General features: G+C 30.8%; 3 protein-coding genes across 3 annotated transcripts; all 3 read right to left on the bottom strand.

Annotated features, from left to right (window-relative positions):
• Positions 1–1,422: 1,422 nt before the first annotated feature.
• On the bottom strand, positions 1,423–10,621 carry Phum_PHUM617330 (uncharacterized protein; the record flags this gene model as incomplete). The annotated part of the gene is made up of 23 exons (XM_002433179.1): positions 1,423–2,706; positions 2,786–3,041; positions 3,132–3,306; positions 3,387–3,646; positions 3,733–3,986; positions 4,059–4,285; positions 4,364–4,647; positions 4,767–4,993; positions 5,076–5,265; positions 5,355–5,629; positions 5,703–5,936; positions 6,386–6,522; positions 6,624–6,882; positions 6,990–7,107; positions 7,190–7,484; positions 7,600–7,796; positions 7,961–8,205; positions 8,273–9,016; positions 9,129–9,437; positions 9,547–9,693; positions 9,796–9,962; positions 10,047–10,301; positions 10,420–10,621. The coding sequence occupies 23 exons, from the start codon at positions 10,619–10,621 to the stop codon at positions 1,423–1,425; spliced, it is 6,741 nt and encodes a 2,246-aa protein (XP_002433224.1).
• Positions 10,622–11,964: 1,343 nt separating this feature from the next.
• Phum_PHUM617320 (Activator of basal transcription, putative) lies at positions 11,965–12,685 on the bottom strand (the record flags this gene model as incomplete). Its single annotated transcript, XM_002433178.1, has 2 exons — positions 11,965–12,416; positions 12,493–12,685. 2 exons carry the CDS (start codon positions 12,683–12,685, stop codon positions 11,965–11,967), a joined length of 645 nt encoding a protein of 214 aa, XP_002433223.1.
• A 746-nt stretch (positions 12,686–13,431) lies between these two features.
• Phum_PHUM617310 (Acetylcholinesterase 1 precursor, putative) lies at positions 13,432–18,351 on the bottom strand (the record flags this gene model as incomplete). Its single annotated transcript, XM_002433177.1, has 15 exons — positions 13,432–13,930; positions 14,067–14,182; positions 14,266–14,461; positions 14,534–14,639; positions 14,717–14,903; positions 14,996–15,183; positions 15,257–15,461; positions 15,544–15,714; positions 15,794–16,005; positions 16,085–16,238; positions 16,323–16,469; positions 16,687–16,839; positions 16,953–17,078; positions 17,372–17,612; positions 18,311–18,351. 15 exons carry the CDS (start codon positions 18,349–18,351, stop codon positions 13,432–13,434), a joined length of 2,742 nt encoding a protein of 913 aa, XP_002433222.1.
• Positions 18,352–19,333: the final 982 nt, after the last annotated feature.

Below are 19,333 nucleotides of genomic sequence, written 5' to 3'. Positions count from 1 at the left end.
ATTCTTTTAAAAATATGCTTTTGACACTCTAATTGTAAAAAAAAACAAGAAAAACAAAAAAAAAAAAAAAACAAAAAATTTTCTTCTTTTTCTTTTCCTTTCCTTTTTTAAATTATTATGATTATCACTATAATCATCATCATCATCATTATTATTATTTTTATTATTATTTTTATGTACATACATTATGTATTATTATACGCGACAGCTAAGATAATGTAATAACTTTAATTACTTAAACTAATCAATATGACTATAACTCTCTCTCTTTCTCTCTCTACCTCTTTACGAATCGATACATCGATCGATCGATGGATCGATATATCGAATATTTTTAATTGATTTATGACTAAATGACATAAACGGAATCCTTATCTTTACCATTTCTTTCCCCGTTTTCCCCGTCAGAGTTTTTCGATGCTGAATGAGTGAGTGAGGATACTCTCTACAAATTCGATTTCTACATTCGATATCTCGAAACTCGTCTTCATTCGACACGTGCGTGTGCGCGTGCATGCGTGCGTGGGGTGGGGAGGTGGAGGGTGTCATTTATCATCTTCCATTTTCATGAAAAAAAAAAAAATTTTTGAGCTAAAAAAAAAAAATTTTTAAGCTAAAAAAAAAAAAAAAAAAAAATTAAAAAAATTATTTTTAATTATTATTATTACTATTATTATCATCATCATCATCATCATCATCATCATTATTAATATTATAATTATAATTATTATCATTATTATTATTTTTTTTATTTAAAATGAAATCCATTCTCGTTTTGGGCGTCTCTTGAGTAAGAGAAAGCACTGACAACGAAATACAATTAAAAATAATAAAATAAAAATTTCTTTTTTTTTTCTTTTTTCTTTTTTCTTTTTCTTTTTCTTTCATCTTTTTCTTCTTCTTCTTTTTTTGCGTCATCGATTCTGACACTTTTCCCTTCATTTTCCAAAAAATTGTTTAAACCATTTTTGGAATCCAAATCGATTTAAAAAACACGAAATAAAAACTTTTCTTTCCACTTATCTACACGTAAAATTAATTTTTTCTTTTTTTTAGTTTTTTTTTTAAAAAAATTGTTTTTCAAATTTAAAATTTCCTTTTCATTCAAATCCTTTTTTGATTTTTTCCTTTGTCGTCTCTTGTGAATATCCATTTGTGATCGAAATCATATTTTTAAAAAAAAAAGAAAAGGAAAGAAAAGGAAAAAGCAAAGAAAAGGAAAAAAAATACGACAATAATATTGCGATCGAGTGGTTTCCACTACTACCCACCCACCCACCCACCACCACTCGGAGACCCTAAACACTATCCTTCCTCCTTCTTATCCCTTTTCTTCCTTTTTCTTTCCCTGTACGCAAAACTAACTGACCTCTTATTATTATTATTATTATTATTATTATTATTATTTACAATATCCCGAATTTAATTCGTTGAAGAATCCGCTCTCTTTCTCAATCTTCTCATTTCGTCCCTCCTCATTTCCTGATTCCTCCATCTTTGTCTTTCTTCAAAATTTTTTATACTTCCATCCCATTCTTTTTGCAAGTGCCTGTTTCTCTTGTCGTCGAACCTGTCTTTTCTAAACTTGGGCCTGTCTCTCCTCCCGTGTCTTCGATAATCGTCCTTGTACCTCCTACCGTCGTCCCAGTGTCCTCTCCGATCGTATTTCCAATCACGTTTGACTTCCCTATCGTCGCTCCGTCGTCTGTCTCTCTCGTAACTTCCCCTATTGTATTTCTCATCGTTCTTGATGAGAACGCGTTCGTCTAAATCGAATTTCGCGTCTTCAACGGTTTTCGAACCGCAACTGCTGCTCGACGGCATGTGCCTATCATCTCTCGCAGCACTATTACTCAAATTCGATACTTTCGAAATGCTTTCGATGTCGAAATGATCCATGTCAATTTTTTTCCTCTCGAGCGAATTCATTCCCAATTTGATGTCGATTTTGTAATTTTTACCCTTCTGTCCCTTTTTCACGTCCCAACTCGAACAGGGAACGTTTAAAAAATCGGGGACTCCTTCGCTTTCGAACACGGATTTCGGATCCAATTTCATTCTTTTCTCCGGTTTCTTATCTTCCGTCTCTCCCATCATCGTTTTCACGTAAGAAGATTCACCGAGAACGGGAGGTCCCGTGGATAAAAGCGAATTGTTAGCGAAAAACTGTGACGTCGGAGGAGGATTCGCGTATGGACCGTTCGAGGGCAACAAAGGAATGTCTTGGATGCCGGGAGGCATAGGCTGCGAAGAGACTTGCATCAAATTATCCATTTCCGCATCCATTTCCATTTCTTTGACTTTTCTCAATAGTTCTTGATCCGTGAGACGACTCAATATCGGTTTGGAATCCGAGGATTTATCCTCCTTCCTCGCGCTTTCCGAAAAACTTTCCGACGTCGCCGACAAACCGCTCAAGAGATTTTTCGTTTGGTTCAAAACGTTCAACGCCATGTCTATGTTCGGATTGTTCGCCTTGACTAAATCTTCCACCGGATTGATTATGTCCTTTGTGACCGATTCGGGTTCTTCCGTTTTTTTCTGTATCGAATTCAATATTTCCTGGAGATTGGAAGGCAGTGAGATCTTACTCGTGACTTCGGGTAAAAAAGGAATATTTTCTTCGACTTTAAGAGGAGGAGTGAATGATCTTGAGGGTCCGTTGGATTCGTCATTATCCGAAGAGATCAATGGAAGCTGAACTTTCTGGAAAGCGTAAAAAAATTCGTCGTTTTAAAAATTTTCCCTAAATAACAACCGAAAGGAAAAATTATAAATATTATACTTCGACTGCTGCTGGAGGAGATTGTTCTCTTGCATCGGAGCTCGATGAAATAACGGATTTCGTTGTTGTCGGAGACAAACTAGGGGCGAGTATAGCCGAAGTTACGTTGGCAAGAAGGGGTAAATTGGGAAGAACGACTCCGGCTGCGAGTTTTGGTACCGTCGACGTAAGGCTTTGAATTTGCTGCGTTTGCTCTTCGATCGCACGATTCATTTCTTCAATTTTTTTCTGAATTTCAGAGGGATCTTGTAAATTACTAAAAGACAAAATAATTATTATACCATTTTGCAAAAAAATAAAATTTAAACTTTTAGCTTTAAAAAAAAAAAAAGGAGACATTATTCACCTATCCGAAGTCGCGACGACACCAGGCGATAATAATTTCGAAATTGAAGTGGATATGTCAGACACGGAGGGTTTTGAAACTTTCGACAAAGGAGGTAAATCTTCGTCTGAATCACCAGGAGAATAAGGTGAATCGTCATCTTCCACCTCATCCAGACTATCCATTTCATTAGCATCTACCGTATAAATAACACAAGATTAAATCCATAATAAATATAAATTAAAAAGTGCGCCAATCGGACACGCGGAAACTCACGATCGGATTTGTTGTAGGCCATTTGAACGCGGATTTTCCTTTTCTGTCTTTCTTTTTTATTTGATTGCTCTTGATCTTTGTCGGGAAGAGGAGGAGTGTAGGATCGATCGGGAACGGTTTCGGATAGTGAGGCATCTTCGTCTTCGACGTTTGCCGATTGCTTTTTGGACGATTTCGACAAGTGATGATCTGATGACGTAGTCGCCGCGTGTCTACTCCTGTGCTTGTTTCGTACAATTATTCCCAAAATGATATTTTCCCTGTCGAAATAAAAAAAATTATCCCCTTTTTCACGCCGGATTAAAATTTCAACAAAAAAAAAAAAAAAGGACTAAACATTCATTACCTTTCAGCTTCGAAAGCAGGACCGTCCAAAGGTAACAAAACCGGAGGTAAGGGGGAATGACTAGCTAACGGATACAGATAAAAATCTTTAACGGCTTCGCTCGTTTTACCAATAACTCCGATTCGAGATCTTTTTGAAAGGTAAGAATACAACGTGACGTACGATCCTTTTTCTTCGTCGGTCATGGGGATTATCTTAATCACGAGTATATCTTTCGTACCCATTTTTTTCATTCGTGCTATGTAATCCCAAACCTGGAACAATTAATCGCGATTTTGAATAACTTTCCCGCTTCCGCGATGATCTCGAATATATAATTTTACTACCGTTGCAAAAGGTATCCTTCCGACGACGTCTACTTTTTCTCCGATGTCATACGATAAACCCGAACAATCCCCGCTGATTTCGGTGGCGACTCCGCTAAATCTAGCGACGTCCGCCATTACGATTGATCCTTTCCACAAATGCGTGGGCTCGGGTTGAGGTTCGCTTTCGGGCTCTTCAAAATTCGTTTCCGGGGTTTTAATGATAACCGTAGAACTGGGTTCGCGATCTGGAAAACAAAACGTTAGGTTTTTTTCAATTAGCACACAAACGGGATACCTTAATCGTTACAAATATATAAACTCACCTGCCGCGTCATCATCCTCGACTGTTTTTTTCACCGAATCATCTCCACCATCATTCGTTACGGTCACTTCGTTTTTATCCAATTTTTCCTCCGACTTTTCCGACGATAATTCTTGTCCCTCTTTAACATTCATCTCTTTTTTACTATCCAACTTTTTGTCTTTGTGCCGATGCTTGAATTTATCTTTATCTCTATCCCGACTCCGACTCCTTTTTTTATCTTTAGAACGATGTGATCTACTACTGTGATTGCTTCTACTGCTACTTCTTCTTCGATCTCTGTCCCTGAAATTCACAACAACAACAACAAAAAAAAAAAATTTTATTCCAAGACGCCAATATTTTGACGCAACAATTATTTTTTTTTTTTTTTTGAAAATACTTCGTAATACTTCGTCCAATACCTCCTGTCACGTTTCCTATCTCTACTTCTCCTCCTTTCCTTTTCCTTCTTTTTCATTTTTTCAACGTTTATTTCCGTTTCTTTTAATTTCGCCTTCTCTTCTTCGTTTAAATCTTGAGTCGTGCTCGTGACGGAATTCAACGCGGACACCAATTCTTGTGCTGGCGTGTTCGGATCGATTTCCGCGGCTACGGCAGCAACTTTTTCACTTTGATCGCTTTCGATAACCTTTTTTCAAATTAAATTTAATTGATCGTCACTCAAAAATGAACTTTTAAAAAAAAAAATTTTTTTTAAACAAAAAACTAACTTGTTCGCCTTTATGACTTTTCATTATGTATGTATTTCCCTTCGTCATTAATTCCAATTCCGTTTTTTTTATCATTTCCAATTGATGTTGATTTTCTTTTTCTCTCCATCTTGCCAATTCTTGACTCGCCAATTCTTCCGGAGATAATTTTACAAGATCTTTCGGACTTATTAAATTATCCACTATTTTCCTATTTACAAAAAAAAAAAAAACCAACGACCAATCAATCATTTTGATGAAATTTTTTTTTTTTTTTCTTCCATTTGGCACTCTACTCACTTGTACAAGGTTTCATTTTTCGGATCCTTTATATTGAAAATTAACGACCTATATTTAGATTTGTACTTTGTGTCGACTTTATTTTCAAAATGTTTAAATAATTTCTCTTCAATTTTAATTGATAAATTATCAATGTGCTCTTCGTTATATTCCATGTCTTTGCATTCTTGAACTCTGACTTTCAACGTTTCCGCGAGTGTTTTTTTCACGGATTCGCGAATTTGTTGATCCGCATCTTTTTTATCCTTTTCTTTGTCTTTGACCTCTTCTTGTTTCTGTTACAAGAAAAAATTTTTTTATCAAAAAAAAACAAAACATATTGCGGAATACAATAAATATTATTCTTACCTGTCCCATTTTTATATCTTTCCCGCCTGGAACATTCCCGACCGACTTTTGAAAACTTCCCTTTTTTTTCTTTTGTATTTTATCTTGTTTCTGAACGAAATGTTGTTGTTGTTGTTGTTGTTCCTTGTTCCCGCTTTGAATTTTGGGAGACGTCGTCGTTTCCTTTAACTTAACCGGAACGTTTTTAGACACTAGCGTTTTGATGGGTAAAGGCAACGCTTCGATTATTTCCGTCTGCTTTGGTTTAACAACAAACGCTGTTTGCTTACCTCCCGTTCCTGTTAACAAGAAAACATTTAACCGCTCATTTTTTTCAATTGTTTCATGTACGATGAAAAAAAAAACTTGAAACAAACAATTAACAATACTCTGTTAACTATGACGTCATAATTAAAACTAATAATAATACTACTACAACATGAACTTTAAATACGACAATTTTTTTTCCCCCTTTTTAAAGTTTCAAAATCTTGCAACAACAAAAAAAAAAAAAAAAAAAAAAAAATGGCGCACTACATTTATTTACTTAAATCTTCTCGCGGTGTCGTTAGGGTAATGATGTGGTGTTAGTCTTTAAAAATAATTTAAATTAATTTTCTTTTTAGTTAATAAATTAATAATCTATGTGTTAATATATATATTTATCAACCTGGGCTATTGATAATTTGAAAAATTTTTTTTACGGCCGTGCCAGGTCCCGCGGAATTCGGTTGCAATATGTTTATTTGTTTCGAATTGGGACTGACGGCTAATTTCAACTGCGTTGATTTCATTCCTTCGGGAACTTTTTGAGCCTGAACAAACACCTTTTGTGTTTCTCCTTGAAACAGAAAAAAAAAAAAAAATGACATTAGGTACGTACCTTCATTATTTAAAAAAAAAAAAAATTAAATTTATTTGACAATTATCGTGAAACCGTACCTGGTTTCGAATGGATTTTAACCACTTTCCTCGAAGTCAATAATATTTTACCAGGTTTATCTGTTTTTTTATACACCACGTGATAACTGGGATTTTCTTTGAGCCAAGTTGTCAAATTGGCAGCCGTGGGAGCATTTTGACCGACCAAAAATTTTTTACTATTCGAATCCATGACCACGATTCTGGACTCTTCCTTTTGCACGCTCTGAGCAATTTTTAAATTATCGTTTGAACTAACGCAGGAAGATTCGGAACCGCTCTAGAACAAAAAGAAACAAAATTATCTTTATTGTATCATTCACAGAATCGTTTAAAACTTTACATTTCCACACATCAAAAAAAAAAAAAAAAAAACAAAGGACCAACCTTTTTGTTTCCGTCGGACATTAATTGGGAAATTGCATGCTGTGAATGTTTCCTAATGCAATCATCACTGCAATATATCGAATTTTCCCGGACTGGACCCTTACACATAATGCATTTCCTAATTTGAGAAAATCAGAAATTTAAAAATTTACATTCGCACGAGATTCAGTTGGAAAAGTTTTTCTTTCTGTTAAATTTACCTCCCAAACGTTTCTTCTTCGGATTCCTGACCGATGGTATGGGAAAAGTCTGATATTTTCGTTTGTTTTAAATTAGTACCTGTTAATTTATGCGATTTTATTGATGAGCTCGTTATTAAATTTTTATTTTTTTTTTGTGAGTCTTTAATTTTTTCCTGTTGTTCTTTTATACCTTGTGCCATTTTCTCCTTTAAAACTTTTATTTTTTCCGCTTCCCTGTCGTGCTCTTCGACCTTTTTCTTTTTCGTACAATTCGGGCAAGACCATTCCAAACCGTCTTGTTCCATTTGTTTCCCTGTATTTTCATTTTGAAAAAAAAAAAAAAGGAAAAGTTCGTAAATATTTTTTTTTTAAAAAAAAATCCAAAATGATGAAAAATTTATAAAAAAATAAATCATTCCATTCATTACCGATCGTTTTTGTTATTCCCACACATTTCCCGTGAAACCATTCCTCACACACGTCGCAACAAATCATAAATCTGTTATTGTGAGGTTTTCGACAAATGCACCACAAACGATCTGGATCATCTTCGGAATTCCAGGATGCTTCCGAAAGAGCATCGTCCAAATCCGAATCCAAATCTGATACTTCATCGGATCGCCTCCTAAAAAAAATATCATTAGAATCGCTTTTTAAATTGACACAAAAAATATAATAAAAATTTGATTAAAAATTTACCTTTTAACCGATGTTCTTCTTCGATCTTCCGGTTTGTTTTCATCAAGACCCCGCGTTTCACCCACGCCATCCGAATTGATTTGTTTAAACTGAGACGAATTTTTTTCAACTTTAATCGAACCCGCACTGTTAGATTCTTCTGCATTCGGAGTTAAAACATTTTTAAGAGACTCGCTGTCGAATTGAAATGCTTCTTTTGAGTCCGTCCGATTGTTTTGCCGCGAAACCAATATTGCAGAAGTTATTTCGTTTTGAATGTCTTCTATCGTTTCCGTTTCGAATGGCAAACCGACGGAACTTTCATCCAAACCGGTGCCATCCGCTTCGGGCAAAATCTGAAAATGAAATTTTACGTTTATAAAAAAAATTAAGGCGACATCAAGAGTAATTCATGATACTAACAATTCCTTTGCTGGAGTCAATAAATTGCTCTTGCAATAAAATGGCTTCTTGCAACAACTGATCTTCACTTTTGCTAGCAGTTTGCGCAAAACCCTCCAACAGACTTTGATCCATTTGAGTTGGATCCAAATAATAATTTTCATCCACGTTTTCATCGGAATAATCTTGATCATCCTCGTACAAAGGTTTACTCTGATGTTTTTCGATCAATTTTTGAATTTCTAAATTCGCTTTTTTATTTACAATTCCTAAATCCAGGCCAATGTTTTCCGACGACGTTAATTTTTTATTCTTATCATCTCGAGATTCATTTTCGTTTTTGGTAGGCACCGCTTCGTTTTCATTTTGATTGGTTTTGATGCTTTTTGAAGGTTCTTTGGTCGTTTTAGGTTTTAACTGAACTGTAGGTTCTTTCGGTAAACTCTCGGTTTTACCAGGTAGTTTTTGGCCAGGCATTTTTTCAGCTGATTTAGCATTCGAATGAGCACCGACGGTGAAATTTTTCTTTTCCGGTGGTGTCTGCGGCACTTCTTCCGTCGTGGAAATTCGACGAATAATATCAGGAGCGGAAAATAGAGCTGGTCCGAAAGCTTCGGCTAAATGAGCCGGAGGCTTACGGTTTTCCCTTTTGGGATACTTAGCCGTGTGAGATTTTTCTGGAACCAATGTTTCTTCGGTGTGTTTTTGAACTTCCTTAGTACTTTTTTCCGTTTCAAAATGTACTTGTTCTGGCGGTTTTATTACCTGTTAAAACCAAAAAAAAAAAAAAAAAAGACAAATTAAAATCCATGCGTTTAAAAATCTTATTACAAAAATTTTTTCAACTTGCCTTTTTCAAATTTCGTTTCGCTGAAACTTTATCTTCTTCTTTAGTATCGTATTCCATTGATTTAACAACTTTGGACATAGCATCGTTAAGTTTTTCATTTCGAGCTTTTACTTCTGGAGTAATAAAAGATCGCTTGCCAAATCTACTAGAAGGTTTAACCATTTGTCTGTTCATTGATTTGCCAGTTTTTCGCAAAACAATTTTTTTCCTACTTCTCCTCGATTTTCTCTTGGCCCTGGATCTACTCCCGTAATCTTCATCTGAAAGATTATCTTCTTCGACTCCGACAGAACCCTCACTATCTTCAACGTCTATATCTTCTTCGTAAGAAGGATCCTACAAATAAAAACCATATTTGAAATAAAATAAAATATTTCAAAATGGCAAAACATTCTTTTTGAACAAAATTTTAACGAATCAAGATATTAAACAAACACACATTTACTTCATTTTCTGATATTCCAACTGGAGTGTAATCTGTAATCACTGCTTTATTTGGTATCTGCTTTGCAATCATAGACTCTTCTTTTGTTATAGTATTTTTCAAAATACTACCTGATCCTACAGGACCAGACGACATAATTTTTTTCCCCTTTATCGGAGTACCCATTTTTGCCTTAAATTTTCATTACAAAAATTTCATTTAAAAATAAATAAAACTCTAAAAGAAAAAAATTTAAAGTTCTTCTCCTACCTTTCCTTTTCCTTTACTAGTTTCTCCAATATTTGTATTTCTCGAATCATTTGTGAAAAAATTTGGACCATTCGGATCTGAACTTGGTGAAAGGTTAGTATAACAATGATCGTTTCTTATAGAATTTTGTAAAAAGGCAGCCGGACTATCATCTACACTAAGCATGTCTGAGAAAAAATTAAAAATATTAAAAATTTAAATAAATAATTTTAAAAAAAGTTTTTTTAAAAATTATATATATGTAAACATACCAAGCATTGCTGCGACATTTTCTCCTAATATTTGTTTCGCTTGTTCAGATGCTAAGGCATGTTCTAACCTTTGGAGTTGTTCAGGATCCATCTGTGAAAAGGGGTCTACAATATCATGACTAATGTTTTCATTTGATGGACCAGGCAAAATTTCTAATGGAGAATTTATAACATTGCCTGAACCATCATCGGAAGCTAAGGTCAAATTTTCAGGATAAATTTCTTCAACTGTCAATTTTAATTCTTGCTTACTCTCTGTAAAAAAAAAAAAAAAAAAAAAATTATCAAAAATTAAATAAAATAATTATTAACTTTATTATTTATTTACAATATTAATTACAAATTTATTTTAATTAATTTGTAATGAGCTTACCATTATCTTCCTCATTACCGATTTCAGTTTGACTGGAATCAAAACGAACTATTTTAATTCCCATATCAGGCAACTTTTGATTTGTTATTAACTTTTCAAAATGAGCAGGATCAGCTGTAACATTCCCATCGCCATCCATTATGAGTATTAGGGATTTATCTCCCTCAGCTTCAGGAGAATGTTCAATAAATGTACTAGACATTTTAGCCTGAAATAATAAATATATAATGAAAATTAAATATAATTTTCAATGCAATTAGTATGTAAATTATCCTCAAAAAATAATATCTTTTAATGGCTTTTCTAATTACATAATTTTTTAAATTTATTTTGCCTTTGACATAAATGACTAAATTATTTGATTTCCACAAAAATAAAAATAAAATTAATTAATTTAATTTTTCTTTCACATTATGTAAATAATTGTTTTGAAAAAATATCAAATAATTATATTACTTTAAATTTTTCGGGACTTGTTTTAATTTAAGAATAATGGTAAACAAAGGATAATAATGCCATAATCCCATTTTATCCAATTTAATATAAAACTTAGACAAGCATTTTTATGATAAATATTATCATTTTCTGCATAAAAATATTTAAATCAATTTTTTAAACTATAAAATCTAAGCTATCACTACTGTACAAAGAATAAAACCAAAACAAAGTGGAAGCCATTTTGATTAAAACAGCACAAGAGAGCGAAGCAAAATAAAATTATAATTAAAATACTTACTCGGATCCGGCTTCAAGTTTTATATATTACTGTCTTCATTATTTATATTTTCTTAATAAATATTTTTTATTATAAAGCCATTGTAATAGGTTTTATTATTCAAAATAGGAACACTTTGGGAATCTCATTTCGATTTTTGATGCATTCATGAACCCCGCAGGTTTTTAATGATGTTTTACCGTTTGCCGCGTTTTTTTTTTGTGAGCCCGTTTAAAAGGCTGTGAATTGTAAACAAAGTATTTTTAACCCACTTTCTATAATACGGTTAATTATTTTGTATTTTATTGCATAAAATTTATCAAATGTATACTATATATTATTATATATATAATATAGTATATATTATAATATTATATAATATATAATATAATATTATAATATATATATAATATAATATAGAATAATATATAATATATATATATATATATATATATATATATATATAGTATATGAATATATACTATATATATTTTTATAGAATCAAAATTTAAATTTATTTTTAACTTTTTACACGTGTACGCACACCCACACCCACACCCACACATATATAAATATATACGAATGCATAATATTGATAAAACCTACCTAAAATCAATTATATAAATGTCGATAATTAAAATTTTATCCTTTTTAATATTTTCCGTTCCCAATAGAAATAAAAAAAAAGGGAAAAATTATTTTATATATAATATTAATAATTATATTTATATATAATATAAATTTATAGAATTATACAAAAATATCAAATAAGACACTGTCATATGATTCATAAAAATTTTTTCAGTACATAAAAAAATAATTGTTTTTTATCAGGAATTATTAAAAAGCGATTTTAAAAATTCCTTCCTATCATTATTATTACTTTTATCCGGATCTTTACTCGATAATATTTCATTTTCAGTCTGTCTTTGTTTATAATTATTAACACGATCACTATTTCCATTTAATTTTTTAAGTTTTTTATTTCTTTCGATAGTTTTAGCAAAGAAATTAGCTTCTTTTTTAGCCTGTGCAATTTCCGCTCTCATTTTCTGCCTATGTACAGCTCTTTCATAAGCTAACCTTTCACTCAAATGAATCCATTTAAATCTAGGTAAATATTTTATATTCCACATGTAATCATAAAATTTCGAACTTTTTTTCCCACCTATTTGTGTATTATTTAATGAGTGGCACACCATTTTAGCTACTTTTTTACTTTTAAATTCTATCCAACCTTCGGAAAAATGTAGAGGAGGTTTTTTACTTTTTTTAGTTTTACCTAAAAATTAAAAAATTTTTAAAAAAAACGTAACACAAATACACTCGTAACGAAATTTATACAATATCCTCAATACCTGTCTTAGTTTCGGCAGGTTGTAAAAAAATTCTTCCTAATTCGCCATATTTTGAAAATAAATCTTTTACTTTTGTAACGTTCATAAAAGGAGGTAAAGTTCCTAAATATACAATACCAGGTTTTTTCTTTTTTTCTTTAACATTTAAATTATTATCATCGGATAAAACCTCGTTTTCGTCGTGTTCATCCATGATGTTTACAATTTGCTGCTAAAAATGTCACAGAGTAAATAAACATAAAATATCGTTTACCGTGTCATTAAGTAATATTGGCGGACAAACTAAGTACTTCACGCTTGAATAACTAAAAAAAATTGTTTTTAAAAAAAAAAATATACGTTGCAAATTTACAAATCGTTAAAAAAATGTTTTTTTATTTTAATTTTTTTTTTTTTAAAGTAAGGCATCGTTTTTTAAAATTATTTTACATTAAAACGTTAATTCGATGATTAGTTAGTTTAAATTAATTAAAAATCTAACATGGACGCTCGTACTACACCAAAAATAATTTAAAAAATCTTAATAACACTTAATCTAAAAATTTCGATTTAAAGTTTTTTATAAATAATAACAACCTCCCCTCGAAAAAGGGTTAATTTAAAAAAAAAAAACTTTAAATCCAAATTTTTTTAACAATTTAAATAATAAAAAAAAGGAAAATAGCAACAAAACGATGATAAATTTAATTTATAAAAAATAAAATTGAATTAAATTTCATTTTCAATTCAAGTTTTTTTATAATAAAAATATTTAAAAAAAAGTTAAAAAAATAAAATCTTAGCATTTTTATGAGCTTATAGTTATGATAATTTTTCATTTTCAATTATAAAATACCTTAAATTAAATTTTTATGGCTTTACAACAATTTTACAATAAATAAATTAAAAAAAAAAAAGTTTAAAAAAGTTAATCGTACTTAAAATATACATATTTCAATTTCAAACTTGAGTTTGTGGGATCCTATCAAATTTTCGTGGATTTTTCCTTATTGCTTTTTTACTTCCCGGCACCATTCGACCGTCATCTTCCCTAAGGCTTTCTTTCGAATCGTTAGATCTCAAACTAGGCGTCGAATAACTTTTTTTCGAGTCTTTCACTTTCAAACCAGAATCCATGCAAACGTTTTTATTTGTTATTATTTTACTTTTATCGGGAGCCGCCAAAAAATTTCCCGTGCTTTTCGACAAATGTTGCATAGGAGCGATGGGTTTTTTATCCTCCATCATAATGTTTTGCTGGGACGAAAGACTAAAACTCGTAGGACGTGATTTGAACACAGGCGGTGGAGTACCCGCAGGAGGTCTTTTATTAGAACCTGATACTTCTCGGAATTCGTATATGTTATTCGTAGATTGTGAAGTTTCGTTGTCCACTCCTTCCATTCCTTCTTCATCTTCTTTATGTATTAAATTTATGTCGTAGTACTGATCCGCAGTTCTGAAAAATCATAATTCAAGTCTTCAAGTTTAAATTAAATCTGTTGGAATACGATGGAAAAAAAAAAAAATTACATGCAACAGATTTTTTACCGTCGAAGTAAACATTCAATTTTTCGCTTACTTACGACTCTTACCTTTTAGCTTTCCTCCAAAGGATGCAACACGTAAATACAAGTATAATTAAAACAACAGAAAGGGATATTATGGACAAAAATGCAATTTGTAATTCCTCTCTTGCATCCCACCAAAACTAAAAAAAAAAATAAAAATTAAATGTAAACACAAAAAACTTAAAAGTTCGGTTTTTATTATTATCGGTAGGTACAAAATTACTTCAGAATACGGCCTGTACGTCGTGAAATAGGTGCCTATAACTGTGGGCAAATAAGAATACCAAAAAGCACATTCTGTTTGCCTGTAGTTGTACATTATTGAGCTGTTGAATGTCGTATTGATGTTAAGATATTTCAAATTTCCAACGTGAGCCGTTTCAAAATGAAGACCGAGAATTTGTTGCTGTGAAGGATTACTAAAAAAATTAAATAAAAATAAGTTTCCTTTTTACTTACTTATCGAAATGTGATAAACGTTAAATACTAACCCGTATTTAGCAAAATCTGAATAAGCTTTCATAAAAAAATAACTCATGTTTCTATCATTTTCCGTCCACATATTTCTCTGCCAATTTTCGGATTTAGGAAAAAATTCTAATAAAAATAAAACAACATTTTTTATATATTAAGTTAAATCTTTTGTTACGAATCCATTTTTTTTTGTAACTAACCAACATCCATGAAAGGAGCTCCCGTTAAAAATACTCTTTCTATATCGTGTGGAACTTTTCGCCAATCTGGAAACCTGAAAGCTTCGACGGTCGTGTTTAAAACGTACAGGTAAACAGGTACACGTTTTTCCAATAAAAGTTTTGTCATTTTATCACTTGGTGCTCTGTATTTAAGATCGGATATCAACTACAAAAAAACAAAAAAAAAAAAAAAAAAAACGTTTTTCGATTCATTTTAAATTTTTAAACGCGAAAAAAAATTTCCATTCATTTACTAACGTGTATATATTGCTCCCTAATGTACTGGGTAGCGTCGGGATCAGGCCAATAAGTATATAAATATCTTATGGCTTCGTAAACTCCTTCTTCGTTAAATGTATAATTTAACTGATGAACCAATTCGCGAACCTTCTGATCGAAAAAAGGTTTACCGATGGTAAAATGCGGAACCAAACTTTCATTTTTGTCTGAAAATTACATGTTAATAAGTACACTTATTAATTAATAGACGTTTAATGATTTAAATTAATTGTAGCGTACATATTACGTAAGCAGCTTCCTGAGTGGTTACACCAGCCATGTATCTTAATTGTTTATTAAAATGTCCTTCTTTAAGCAATTCCTCGGGACTTTTGGGGAAAAAATGCCAGTCTTTTTCCGTAAAAGTATTATGAAACCAACTGTCTTTCGGTACGGTGAAATTAGTATCCAAAACAGGGCCCCAAGCCAACAATCCAACTTCCGGCTAAATTTTAATAAAAAATAATTGTATTAAATCAATGCATTTTACATTTCGATATTTCTAAAAAAATTTTTTTTAAAATTACCCTGAATTCGGCATTTCCCAATTCAAGAGCGCTGCGACCATTTCGTAAACAATTAACTAGCTTCCAAGAAGAGTCCGTAGAACAACCAAGATGTCTTCCGAAAACTGTGCTTGTGTTTAAAACTTGCTCCCAAGACCGCGTAACTGCCCAATCAGCCAATGCTGCACCGCTCTTGATGAATAAATTATATTTTAAAAAATGTTTTATTTACCAAACTGTTTAATACGTCGAAAAAAACCTGAAATTGTACCTGCGCTATCACTTTGCTAACTAAATCTTTAGTCTTGGGTGCTAACATCAAGAGTCCGGCACTAGCTGCTCCTGCTCCAGGTCCGAATAACGTGATGGAATTTCTATCACCATTAAAAAATTCTATATTATCATAAACCCATTTTAGTGCCTGAGCTTGATCTAATATACCATAATTTCCAGGAGAATTTTGATCTGCCGTGCTTAAAAATCCTAAAAATAAATGTGAATCATGGATGACTTTTGTAAAGCTCATGACTAGATATAGATATGCATGATTAATTTTACAAACCTAAAGCTCCCAGTCGATAATTAATTGTCACAACCACAACATCGAAAAAACCTGCAAGCATGTGGCCCGGAAATGTATTAGAAGCACCTTGATAAAAATCTCCACCGTGTATATAAAACATGACGGGATATTTTTGTGCCACTCCAGCCCCAGTCTAAATATTTATAAATAAATTTTAAATTATTTAAAAAAAAAATAAAAAAATTTTTTTTTAAAATTTATGGTCGGTCGCACTTACAAAAGGAGAATAAACATTTAAATATAAACAATCTTCATCCATATCCCTAATCCCTTTTGATTCTCCGACATATTTGGCAGGTTGTGGACAAGCAGGACCAAAATCGACAGCTTGTAGAAGTTGCCAGCCTTTGTGTGGAAGAGGAGGCTATAAATAAGTCAGTTTAAAAATTGCTTAATAAATATTAACTTAGTACTGACAATAATATTTTGAGAAACCATTAAAAAAAATATATATATATAGAAGAGAAATACATAAACTTTTACTTTCTTCTTCCATTTACTTTAATTACTATTGACAAAATCGATAATGCATAGTTTTAAATTTGTTTTAAAAACAAAAGATAAGATTACTACAAATTTACCTTGAATCTACCATCTTTAACAGGTGGCATTGCATAGGGTATTCCCAAAAATACACTGACATTACCCTTTATTTTTTCAACAGTTGAATCTCCCGGTCTGTACTGCGAATAAGGATCAGGAGTGTCATATAAATAAACTTGAAAACCTTGAACCTGAAACAGCAAGTAAATTAATCACCATTAAAGTTAATTTAAAATTCCAATTTAAATTTGAAAAGGTAAATAAACTAAGTACTTGTACCCATTCGAAATCAAATAACTTATACCTGTCCGTAAGAAGTTGTAACATAAATATCCCTGTTTTCTTGGGCAGATATAACTCTATATTTTCCTTGCAAGTAATCTTTCCATCCACTAAGTATTCCAGGTCTTTGCACTTTAGTTGCTCCATCCTTTTAAGAATAAATTATAATTTAATTAATTTAAAAAATTATAAAAATTAATGCTGTAACTAAAATTGAATTAATTTTTAGTGAGTTCGGTGAGAGAGAAAAAAAAACAAAAGAAATTCAGTAAAAATACTTTTGCAAAATTTGATTAATGACTCAAGAGACTTTTGTATAAATTTAAAAAAAAGATAATAATAATAAATGATAAGGTGTAGCACAACAACATATTTGACTTAAAAACCAATCAGAAATCAAAACTAATTACGATTTTAATAATAAATTTGTAAATTACTTACAGGATGTCTGAATCGCGGATCATTAGTCCCAAAACCTGGATAATTAGGATTAAAATTTAAATAATTCCAATCATTTTGATTATCCAAATTTCTCGAATCAAAATCGAAAGAACTTTGACCATATCTTCTTCCTTGATACTCATAAGTTCTATAATTTGGATCCCCAGGATTTGGCCTATTGTGTCCTTCATTGTTTCTATAGTTGTAGGGATCTGGATAATTTCCAAAAGAGTTTTGGCAACTTATGTAAGATATTGTAAATAAAAAACAACACCAAACAGTCAAATTATCAATGTAGTTATAAAAAATATAAAAATTCATTTTTATTAATACTAAATATTTTCACTTAAATGTTTTTAAAAAAAAAAAAAAATTATATTTGTGAAGTTCTTTTAATCACAAAAACAAGTAGGAAACGTTTATAAAAAAACTTTAAAATCAACAGGTGGTGTCAGTGCCTTAAAAAATTTCTACATTTTGAAAATAATAATACAAATTAGGCCATATCTTTTATTTAACTGTTATTGAGTCATAATAAACAGTTCGTGCGATGCATTTATCAGGATGATTTTCATTGTAGCACCGATATAGGCAACGCCCCTTTAAATTTCCCACCGAAATTTATTTTATTTTATTTCTGTATTAAAATATTTAATGCGAACTCGCGACACTGTTAAAAATGTTAGCATTTAAAAAATTTAAAATTGTTAACTTTAAACAAAAACTTTTTATATTTCATTTTTTATTATTCAAAAATCGTTACATAATGCTTTAATAAACGGACGGAATTATATATTTTTTTCAACGAATTTTCCCTCACATTTTCGAACACTTTTATTAAATTTGTTTTTGTTTTAACGGAATAATACCCACGCTAAGTCATGATGCTTTTAAAAATAAAAAAAAAAGCCGTTTTTAAAAAAGAAGTTCTCTTACTACCTCATATCAATATGGCCGTTTTGTGTACCTGACGCATTCATTATACTAACAGGTATAACAAGAAAGAAATTTTTCAAAGCAATAAGGATATAAACAACTATATATACATTTATTCATAACAAATGATTTTTAAAAATGGAACAAGTCACGATTAATAAAATATTTTTTGTAAAATAATAATAATGCTTCTATTATTTTACATTTAAAAAAATTATACATTCGTATTTGCCGCATTTTTCTTTTTTTTTAGAATTGGCAACATTGTAAAAATAAATTTTAACCGCTTAATTTTTTTTTTCCAAAGTTTCGCTGGGTTTCCTTACCGTTAAATTTTTCCTCGATATTATTTTATTTATTCAAAGTATCTTTTATTAAAAGTTTATAAATAAATGTTTTAAAATAAAATATATCGTCTAAATAATTTTAATAATAAAGTGTTCTTCTAAAAATTTCAAAAAAACCAACAATAATTAATATTAAAATTAAGTCGTTAAAAGCTCTCCTTAGCCCTCCATTATTGAGTTTAATGGTAAGTAAAATACCACAAAGCTTTTAACATTTATTTGACAAAAAAAAAAGATTAATTGCAACAAACTATTCAAATATCATTCTTAAAAAACTTTATTTCTTATTATGCAATTTAATATTTATACTAATATTGTTATTAATGTTCAAATTAATACAATAAATCATCTAACTACTTCTACTAAATAAATGACTGAAAATAGATCAGTAGAAAGAATATTTTAAAAAAATAATTGAAATTAAACACTTAAATCACAAAAAAAAAACATATTCTAGTTGTTTGAATTCAATATTTGAATAGTAAATAAAAGTTTCAATAGGTTTTTTTAATAAAATTTATACATGTTTAATTTTTTATTTATTATTTGCAGATTAAAATCAAATCAAATATGGCTGCCCTAATTCATATATATAGATTTTTATAAGATGATATAAAAACTTTGATCCAATATAAAACCAGACCGACCCTGTTTATTACAACTTGTTGAACGACAGATG

The sequence above is a fragment of the Pediculus humanus genome, genomic scaffold, assembly GCF_000006295.1.
Source record: "Pediculus humanus corporis 1103172108322 genomic scaffold, whole genome shotgun sequence".
Classification (NCBI taxonomy): Eukaryota; Metazoa; Arthropoda; class Insecta; order Psocodea; family Pediculidae; genus Pediculus; species Pediculus humanus.
Note: the sequence above shows the minus strand (reverse complement) of the source record. Positions and strands in the feature narration are given on the sequence as shown.